At 55.1% G+C, this 9,721-nt stretch overlaps 1 protein-coding gene across 1 annotated transcript; it reads left to right on the forward strand.

Moving 5' to 3' along the window:
* Nucleotides 1-1,785: 1,785 nt before the first annotated feature.
* On the forward strand, nucleotides 1,786-9,352 carry Tle5 (TLE family member 5, transcriptional modulator). Its single transcript, XM_004654950.2, has 7 exons — nucleotides 1,786-1,870; nucleotides 2,635-2,732; nucleotides 6,242-6,305; nucleotides 7,039-7,083; nucleotides 7,389-7,451; nucleotides 8,347-8,421; nucleotides 8,509-9,352. Exons 1-7 carry the CDS (start codon nucleotides 1,844-1,846, stop codon nucleotides 8,728-8,730), a joined length of 594 nt encoding a protein of 197 aa, XP_004655007.1. The 5' UTR covers nucleotides 1,786-1,843; the 3' UTR covers nucleotides 8,731-9,352.
* The last annotated feature ends 369 nt before the right edge of the window (nucleotides 9,353-9,721 follow it).

A 9,721-nucleotide genomic window follows, 5' to 3' on the forward strand; every position in this document is an offset into this window, starting at 1 on the left:
GTTGGTTAGGCTTTGCTAGCAAGTGCCTTAACCACTGAACCATCTCTCCAGCCCCCAATTTATTTATTTTAGTTTTTTGTTGTTGTTGTTGTTTTGAGGTAGGGTCTCACTCTGGTCCGGGCTGACCTGGAATTAACTCTGTAGTCTCAGGGTGGCCTCGAACTCATGGCGACCCTCCTACCTCTGCCTCCTGAGTGCTAGGATTAAAGGCCTGTGCCACCACGCCCGGCTTCTTTAGTTTTTTGAGGTAGGGTCTTGCTCTAATTCAGGCTGACCTGAAATTCACAATGTAGTCTCAGGGTGGCCTCAAACTCATGGCAATCCTATCTCTACCTCCTGAGTGCTGGGATTAATGATGTGCACCACCATGTCTAGTTCACTTTTTGGTTTTTCAAGGTATGGTCTCTCTGTAGCTCAGGCTGGTCTTGAACTCACAGCAATCCTCCTACCTCAGCTTCCCAAGTGCTGGGACTAAAGACATGTACCCTGCTTATGTTTTTTTTTTTTTTTAATTTCATTTATTTGTGGTGTACATGTGTCCCGTTGCTGCAAAATAACTCCAGATGTATGCACCCAGCTTTATGTGGGTACTGGGGAACTGAACTCAGGCAAGCAAGCGCCTTTCACCCCGAGCCACCTTTCCAGCCTGTAAAAAATAATACTTGTTGTTTTGAGGTAGAGTCTCACTCTAGCCCAGGCTGACCTGGAATTCACTATGTAGCCTTAGGGTGGCCTTGAACTCACGGTGATCCTCCTACCTCTACCTCCCCAGTGCTGGGATAAAAGACGTGTGCTATCACGCCCGGTTTTAAATTATTATTATTTTAAAGATTTCGTTTTATTTATTTATTTTCGGGGGGGGGGGGGCTACAGAATGCATGCCAGGGTCTCTAGCCACTACAAACTCCAGATGCATGCGCTATCATGCGATCTGGTTTACAGTGGGTTTGGGGGAGTCAAACTTAGGTCCTTAGACTTCTCAGGCAAGCGTCTTAAGCGCTAAACCACCTCCCAGCCATATATATATATATATATATATATATATATATATATATATTTTTTTTTTTTTTTTAATTAGCTAGAAAGAAGTAAGTGTCCATATGGTTTTGCATAAGGTCTTTAGTTTGGGTTAATCCATCCACCCACCTCTCCTCAATCTGATACTTTAAACTGTTTTTCGGGCCGGGCGTTTCATCCCAGCACTCTGGAGGCAGAGGTATGAGGGCAGGCCTTGGCAGCCCAGAGACGACATAGTGAATACCAGGTCAGCCTGAGCTAGAGCAAGACCCTACCCCCCCCAGAAAAAAACCCAAGCCTCCCCACCAAAAAAAGCAGCAATCCTCCTGCTGCAGCTGAGTGTCCTTTCACTTGATTTGAGGCGAGGCCTCACCCTGTAGCCCAGGCTGGCCCCTGGCAATCCTCCTGCCTCAGTCCGGGAGCCTGCAGACTGTGGGCGCTGCATAAGTGCACGTGGACGAGCGGCCTCCCCGCGGATCCGCGTGCGTGTGGGGTGGGGTGGGGTTGGGACGGAGGCGGGGAAACTGAGGCCCGCGGCGGCGGCGCGGCGGGGGGCGGGGCTGCGGGCCAAGGTCACGGCGGCGCGGCGGGCGGGCGGCGGCGGCGGGCGCGCGCGTGCTGTCCCGGCGGCGCGCGAGCAGGTGGAGCCGAGCGCGTCACAATAGCGGCGGCGGCGGCGGCCCGGGGCGAGGCCGGGGCGGGACGCGGCGGCCCCGGAGCTGCCGATCGGCGCCGCGGGGACAAAGGCGCGGCCGCCCGGCGCCCCGAGCCGCCCGAGCCGGGGCGCACGACCGGGGCGCAGCCCGCGCCCCCCGCCGCGCCTGACATGATGTTTCCACAAAGCAGGCATTCGGTAAGGGACCCCGGGAGCTCGGTCCGCGCCCCCATCGTAGCCCCACGTCCCGGGAGCTCGGCCCGCGCCCCCATCCGGGCCCCGCGCCCGCCTTAGGCCTGGCACCCGGGGAGCTCACCTTGCACCCCCCCATCCGGGTTCTGCACCCCGGGAGCTCGCCCTGTACCCCACATCCGGGTCCTTCACTCCCCCAGCCCAGGCCCTGCACCCCCACCTTGGGCCTGGCAACCCGGGAGCTCGCCCCGCACCCTTCCAGTCCCCATCTCGGCTGTCCCCTAGACGCCCGGGAACCCGGATTTGCGTCCCCCCCCCAGCCAGGATCCGGCCTTCCTCGCCCCCATCCGGGCCCTGCGCCCCCATCCGGGTCCCGCGCTCCCCGCCACCCAGCTCGGCCCGTCCCAAGGCCCTGCACCCCCCATCTGCGTCTTTCGCCCTCATCCGGGCCTTGCACCCCGCGCCCGCCCTGCCCCCCACAGCCCGCTCGCCCTGCCCCCCATCCGGGCTCTGCGCCGCCCCCCCCCCCCGCGTCCCCCGGGAGCCCGGATGTGCCCCCCCCAAGCTGCCACCCACCCTCACCCAGGTCTCGGTGCTGGCTGGGTGTCCCCTCCCCCCAGATCCGGGAGCCTCGCGCTCCAGCTTCCGGCCTGCCCCGACCCTGGCCTCCCCAGCCTAGCTCGGGCAGCTTCGGGGTGCTGGGGACGGCCCGCGGGGTCCCCTCCCGGAAGCGCTGAGGCCGGGGTGCCCCTGACCCCCGCGCCCCGCAGGGCTCCTCGCACCTTCCCCAGCAGCTCAAGTTCACCACTTCGGACTCATGCGACAGGATCAAGGACGAGTTCCAGCTGCTGCAGGCCCAGTACCACAGGTGAGGGGGGCGCATGCCCCTGACCACCCCAGCCCCTACCCCCGGCACACTCATAAAGGATAAGGACTTTGGAAACAGTCCCACCATGCAGGTGAGGAAACTGAGGCAAGCAACCGGTCTGGTTGTTTCTGTCCCCGAGAACTCCACTTCCACACACACCCCCAAGAGCAAGTCCACAGCCTGAACCCCATCTCTCTACCTGACTTCCGGGAAGGGTCTCTGGTGCCCCCCCCCAACTCAACACTCAGCCTCTATCCTGCAGGCCTCTCCCATTTCTCAGAGGGAAGAACTGTCATTGTCCCCCTGCCCACAGACATACCAGCTTCCCAGGGGGCTGCCCAGCAAGGAGGAGAAAGACAAGTCTTTGATTGGCCCTTCCTGAACTAGGGTATTGTGTACCCCAAAGTGTTGTGTGAGCCAGGAGGGGATGGCACACTTGGGAGGCTGAGGATGGCGAGCTCCAGTTCCGCCTGGGCTGCAGAATGAGACCCTGTCTCAAAATAAAACACGCCAAAAATTAATAACAGTATTAAAGTATTCTTTAAAGGACCCTAAGTTTTCTCCAAGAATAAAAGGAAATGTCAGTTTATTTTAATTAGTTTTTTAAAATTTATTTGTAAGGAGAAAGAGAATGAGAATGGACACTCCAGAGCCTCTTGACACTGCTGACAAATTCCAGATGTGTGCGCCACATTGTGCATCTGACTTTATGTGGGTACTGGGGACTCAAACCCTGGGCCATTAGGGTCTCCCCAGTATTTGTTACCAATACTCTAGTCTTTTTGAGTTCTCCCTGCTGTGCTGTCCTTGTTTCATTATCCCCAGTATCTTATTTTTTTTAAAATGGGCTGTGGTCCAGTGGATAGAGCACTTGCCTAACAGACAGGAGGCTCTGAATTCGATCCCCAGAATCCACGGAAACTCGTCTTGGTGCTGGCTGAGCACACCTTTCATCCCAGCTCTCAGGAAGTAGAGGCAGGAGGACTAAGGGTTCAAGGTCAGCCTCAGCTATATAGTGAGTTTGAGTCTAGCCTGGGCTACATGACACCTTGTCTTTGAAAAAAAAAAAACACGAAGAAAGTAAGACTTTGATATCATGGGCACCAGGACTTTGGTTTTTGACCCTGCTGTGGCCAGGTGAGGCTTGCTAAGCAGGTTCACTGGCCCTGGGTCAGACTGGACATACTGTGCTGGGTGGCTTCCAGTCACCCCATGGCCTCTCTGAGCTCTGGAGTTGGGTCCCCACCTGCAGACCTGGGTCTTCACTGTGTACTGCAGAGTCCTGGCTGTTTGGGGAGGTCTCATCACACACTGGTTCTGTCAGGGTGACAGGATCAGGTCACTGAGAACATCAAGAAGCAGCAGAAATCCAGGATTCAGGGTTAAGTTGCCCGTTTTCGTTCTTTGTTTCTTTCAGGGCCTGGTACAGGTAATTACCCCTGCTGAGCTGTCTCCTCAGTGGTTACATTTTACATACATATATATTTTTTCTTTTTTTTGAGAGAAAGGGAGAGAATTGGCGTGCCAGGAGCTCTAGCTACTGTAAATGAAATCCAGATGCATGCGCTCCCTTGTGCATCTGGCTTATGTGGGTCCTGGAGAATTGAACTGAGATCTTTTGGTTTTGCAGGCAAGCGCCTTAACTGCTAAGCCATCTCTCCAGCCTCCCCAAATATGTGTGTGTGTGTGTGTGTGTGTGTATTATTTTTTATTTATTTATTTATTTATTTTGGTTTTCTAAGGTAGGGTCTCACTCTAGCCCAGGCTGACCTGGAATTCACTATGTAATCTCTGGCTGACCTTCTAACTCATAGTGACCCTGCTACCTCTGCCTTCCAAATGATGGGATTAAAGGCATGTGCCACCACACACAGCTATTTTTTTTTTTAATATTTTATTCGAGTAAGAGAGAGAGAGAATGGGCATGTTAGGGCCTGTAGACACAGCAAACAAACTCCAGGCATATGTGTCACCTAGTGAGTGCATCTGGCTTTATATAGGCACTGGGGCATTGAACCTGGATGGATCCTTAGGCTTTGCAGGCAAGTGCCTTAACCTCTGTACCTTCTCTCCAGCCCCAGCCAATATTTTGATATTTACTTGTTTTTTTGAGGTAGGGTCTTGCTCTAGCTCAGGCCGACCTGGAATTCATTCTGTAGTCCCAGGCTGGCCTTGAATTCAAGGTGATCCTCCTACCTCTGCCTCCCAAGTACTGGGATTAAAGGCATGCACCACTGTGCCCAGCTAATTATTATTATTATTTTCTTTTTGTTTTTTTCCAGGAAGGGTCTTGCTCTAGCCCAGGCTAACCTGGAATTCACTGTGTAGTCTGAGGGTGGTCTTGAACTCACAGTGATCCTCCTACCTCTGCCTCCCAAGTGCTGGGATCAAAGGTGTGCACCACCACACCCAGACTCCAGCTACTTATTATTGTTTTTTTGAGGTAGGGTTTCACTCTAACCCAGGCTGACCTGGAATTCACTATGTAGTCTCAGGGTGGCCTCAAACTCACGGCAATCCTCATACCTCTGCCTCCCGAGTGCTGGGATTAAAGGCATGCGCCACCACACCCGGCTTATTATTTTTTATTTACTCATTTATTCTTTTTTTTTCTTTTTGATACAAAGTCTTATGTAGCCCAGGCTGGCCTCAGACTTGCTATGTAACTGAGAGTGACCTTGAACTCCTGATCCCCTGCCTTCACCTGCAGATTGGGAAGGTTGCTATTTCAAAGAGAAAGAAACTGAGGGAGGAAACCCAGGGAGGTAGAAAGGCCAGACCAGAGTCATCCAGCCTGGAGAGAGCAGGGCAGAGTCTTGAACCCAGGCCTGTGGTTGAGCAGTCTTCCATGGTCTGAGTGAAGAGGCTACAGACCTGAAAGACCCTCTTCATGGCTGAATTTACATAGCTGAAGCCAGTTCCCTTGGGGCGCCTCCCCCCTCCCAAGCTCTCATTCTCTCTCCAGCTTCTATTCATGACTGAAGAATTCTTTGCAGCCTCTGAGCTCTTGGGTGACTGCCCAGCTGTGTGACCTTGAGCCATGCATGCGCCCTCTCTGGGTGCCCAGTGCGCTGCTGACCCAGGCTCTGATTCCTGTGTTTTTTATCCTTTCCTGCTCTTCCTCCGCCCCATTGAACACTATTTTCAGAATCCTGTACAGTTAGAGAAACTGAGGGTCTCCCCCACCCCGCCTGCTGCCTAACTGTGCCAATGAATTCAGCCACTTGCAAGTTTGGGGTCTGGGGCTATGGCTCAGTGGGTAGATTGTTTACTGCCCATGAGCTAGGCCCTGGGTTTGAGTCTTGGAGGCAGAGGCAGGAGGATTCGGGTGTGAGACCATCCTCTGCTACATAGCCAGCTCCAAACCAGCCTGGGCCACATGAGATCCTGTCACAAAACAAAACTACACCAAACCCTCCTTCAGAGAATGGGACCTCAGGCCCTGGAAGCCTTCTAACCGGGGTAAGGGGGTGGGGGACTTAAGCCCTGTGTCCCTTGTGCGCCCTCAGCCTGAAGCTGGAATGTGACAAGCTGGCCAGCGAGAAGTCCGAGATGCAGCGTCATTACGTCATGGTAAAGTCCCCTGGGCCCTGGGGTGGGACTGGGGAGGGAGGGGATGCCCGAGCCCTGATGCCAGCACCTGCCAGGGCCTCCAGGCCGCTGCCCAGCTGGGGGCCCGAGGTGCCAAACCACGGGCCCGCCCTGCCAGCTCCCTGCTAGGTCCGCTGTCCTCAAGGCCTAGCCAGCCGCCCAGAACTAAAGTGGCAGCTTTGAACTGCCTCCTCCTCCGCCCACCCCCTGCTCCTCCTCCCTCTCACTTAACCCTTGGAGGTCTGGGACAGCTCTCAGCTGTGACTTCATCCTTTCCTCCTTGGTTCGTCCACCCTACCACCAGTAGGTGGCGATTTTTTTTTTTTTTTCAGTCAAACCTCTCTGTCTGTCCTAGGTCCTCAGCCAGACAGGGCCAGGATCCTCCAGAGATAGTCTTTCTGGCTTTGGGTAGAGCTGGATTCCCAACCAGGGAGAGTGCAGGAATTATGGGGCATGGTAGCTGGGGTCTTGAAGAACGTAGGAGCCTGTGGACAAGGTCTTAGGAAAGAACTTGGCTCCCTCTAGGAGAGGATAGGGTCGGAGATGGCAGTCAGGTGTGCAGGCCTGTGTATTGGGGTTTTTCCCTGAGGATGGTGAGAACTGGAGTGGGGGAGAGGCAGGATGCTTCAGGCTCTGCTCCCTGCTATCCCTCTCTGACCCTTTCATTTGTCCTGGACCCTCCCTTCCCTCCTCCATCTCTCTCTCCTCCCCACAGTACTATGAGATGTCCTATGGCTTGAACATTGAGATGCATAAACAGGTGAGCCTCAGTTTACTCCCTCATCTACTTCCCACCCACTTGAATACCAAGAAGACCCCACCCCCACCTGAGTGCTGAGGTCACCTTGTCCCTCTCTTACCCCGTAAGCTGGACACCTGCCCCTTCTTTCTCAGTGAGGGGACAGTACTGTCCCTTGACCCTGTGTGGTAGAAGTGGGGGAGGGTGACACGCTCACAGACTGAGAAACCCCAGAAAGCCCCTTCCTCACCCACAATACTTGTCCCTGTGTCCCACCTGCCCCTGCCCATGTCCACTGGGGTTGAGGGACGAGCTGTGTGTTTCAGGCGGAAATTGTGAAGCGGCTGAATGGGATCTGTGCGCAAGTACTGCCGTACCTGTCCCAGGAGGTGAGTAGGTCACCTGAGGGGTGGGGGGGCTCCCCATCATAGTTGGCCCTGCTAAGAGCCATCACTGGGTGCCCCGGGGCACACGCTTGCTCTCTCGGGACTTTGCAAAGCGCTGGTAGAGGAGTCCCGTGGGTTGTGTCAGCCAGGGTGCAGTGGCACACGCTTGCCATCCCAGCCCTGAGGAGGCAGAGGCAGGGGGCTGCAGAACAGTGCCTTGAAACCGTCACTTGAGCTGTTTTTAATTTGTATTGTTTTATTCTTTATTTTTCCTCGAGGTAGGGTTTTGCTGTAGAGCTCAAGCTGACCAGAAATTCACTATGTAGTCTCAGGGTGGCCTTGAACTCAAGGCGATCCTCCTACCTCTGCCTCCCAAGTGCTGGGATTAAAGGCGTGCACCACCACGCCTGGCCTTTAGTATTTTTTTTAAATTAACTATTTATTTGAGAGGGACAAAAAGAGCCAGATAGAGAGAGAGAGTGAGAACATATGGGTGCACCAGGACCCCCAGCCACTGCAAACGAACTCCAGACATATGTGCCACCTTGTGCATCTAGCTTTAAATGGGTGCTGGGGAATCGAACATGGTCCTTAGACTTTGCAGGCAAACACCTTAACCCCCGAGCCATGTCTCTGGCCCATAGACTGAGTTCCTAGGGTCAGGACTTTTGTATACTGTTGAGCACGTTGTACACTGCCCAGAACCCCACATCTGTTACTTATTTGCACAAAGCTTTGGCACAGGCACTGGGTCATGGTCGAGGGCTGGTGCAGATTCAAGCAGAGCCTTTTTCCTAAGTGTCATCTGTCCCCAAACCCTTTGAGTTTCCTGTGCTTCTCCAGTGGCCCCATGTGGCAGGCAGGGTCCTCCTGACACTACCCCCGACCCCATTTCCAGCACCAGCAGCAGGTCTTGGGGGCCATCGAGAGGGCCAAGCAAGTCACCGCTCCTGAGCTGAACTCCATCATCCGAGTAAGTCTGCTTAGGGCCTGGGTGGACAGGTGGCCATGGACCCACCACAGCCCAGGCCGACCCGCCTCTCTCCCCTGCCTCCTGCAGCAGCAGCTCCAAGCTCACCAGTTGTCGCAGCTGCAGGCGCTGGCCCTGCCCCTGACGCCCCTGCCCGTGGGGCTGCAGCCGCCATCGCTGCCTGCAGTCAGTGCGGGCTCCGGTCTGCTGTCACTGTCGGCGCTGGGCTCCCAGGCTCACCTCTCTAAGGAGGACAAGAACGGTCATGACGGGGACACCCACCAGGAGGACGATGGCGAGAAGTCAGATTAGCGGGCCTCCAGTGGTGGGGGCACCGGGAGATTTGGGGAGGGTGGGAAGGGACCTGGGGAGATAAAGGCACAGAGAGGGAGCTACGTTCAGTGGGCCACACACAGCATAGCTCAGGATTGGCTAAACTCCAGTTGTATTTATGGTCACCACAGCCTGTTGTCACGAGCCACCCCCCTTAGCTTGACCCCCCACCCCTGGCTCCAGTCGGCTTGCTTCCACCCTGGGTGGTGACCAGGTGAGGTGAGCGAGGTCCAAAGGGAGACCCCGCACCGTGGAGCAAAGCTTCCAGAAATTCTATACCCTGCCACTCCCGACCTGCATAGCCCATAACTTGACAGTCACTGCACAGCCACCCATCTTGGCCCAGAATGCACACAATGCCCCTTCCCACCCTGGGCACCCCAAACCTGTCCCCCGGATCCCTCGATGCTCCTTCCTCCTCCCCTCCTACACACCTGCTCCGCTAACTCCAGACACCCCCAGCCCACCTGGTCTTGTCCCCTGGAAAGAAGGGGGGACGGAGAGAGGAAAGCAGCAAGCTTGACTGGGACCGCAGATGGGGGGATATGGGCACCCCACAATTTCTCTTCTATCCCTTCCCCAATAAACTTGAGGGTTCTCATGTTGTCTTGGCTTTTATTTTATTTTTCCCAGTACACTAGCTTGTCTTCTACGAAAGGGAGTTTAAAAAAAAAACAACAGGGCACCCCTCCTGTGTCTGTATTGAGTGAGCTTTTGATCTGGGAAAACGCTGTAAGGAGAGAGGGCTCTCCCTGTGCCTTTCAAATAAAATGTGACAAGGTCAGTCCCGTTTCCCTGCTTCTATCTTGCGTTGGGGGGAAGGGGGTGGACACAAGCTTCCAACCCAGGGGACCTTGTGTTCCAGGACAAGACAGCTAGGTCAGACTTCTGCGTCATTCGTCTGCTTTTGATGGTTAGCCCAGAGAGGGTAAGCTGGCAATGTGAGGTCACGTAGCACTCCCCACCAAGC

This window comes from Jaculus jaculus, chromosome 15, assembly GCF_020740685.1.
Source record: "Jaculus jaculus isolate mJacJac1 chromosome 15, mJacJac1.mat.Y.cur, whole genome shotgun sequence".
NCBI lineage: Eukaryota > Metazoa > Chordata > Mammalia > Rodentia > Dipodidae > Jaculus > Jaculus jaculus.

Coding starts and splice junctions, on each gene's coding strand:
- Tle5 (XM_004654950.2), top strand. CDS start 1,844: ATGATGTTTCCACAAAGCAGGCATTCG. Junction 1,871..2,634: donor TTCCACAAAGCAGGCATTCG/GTAAGGGACCCC, acceptor CGCGCCCCGCAG/GGCTCCTCGCACCTTCCCCA. Junction 7,452..8,346: donor TGCCGTACCTGTCCCAGGAG/GTGAGTAGGTCA, acceptor CCCCATTTCCAG/CACCAGCAGCAGGTCTTGGG.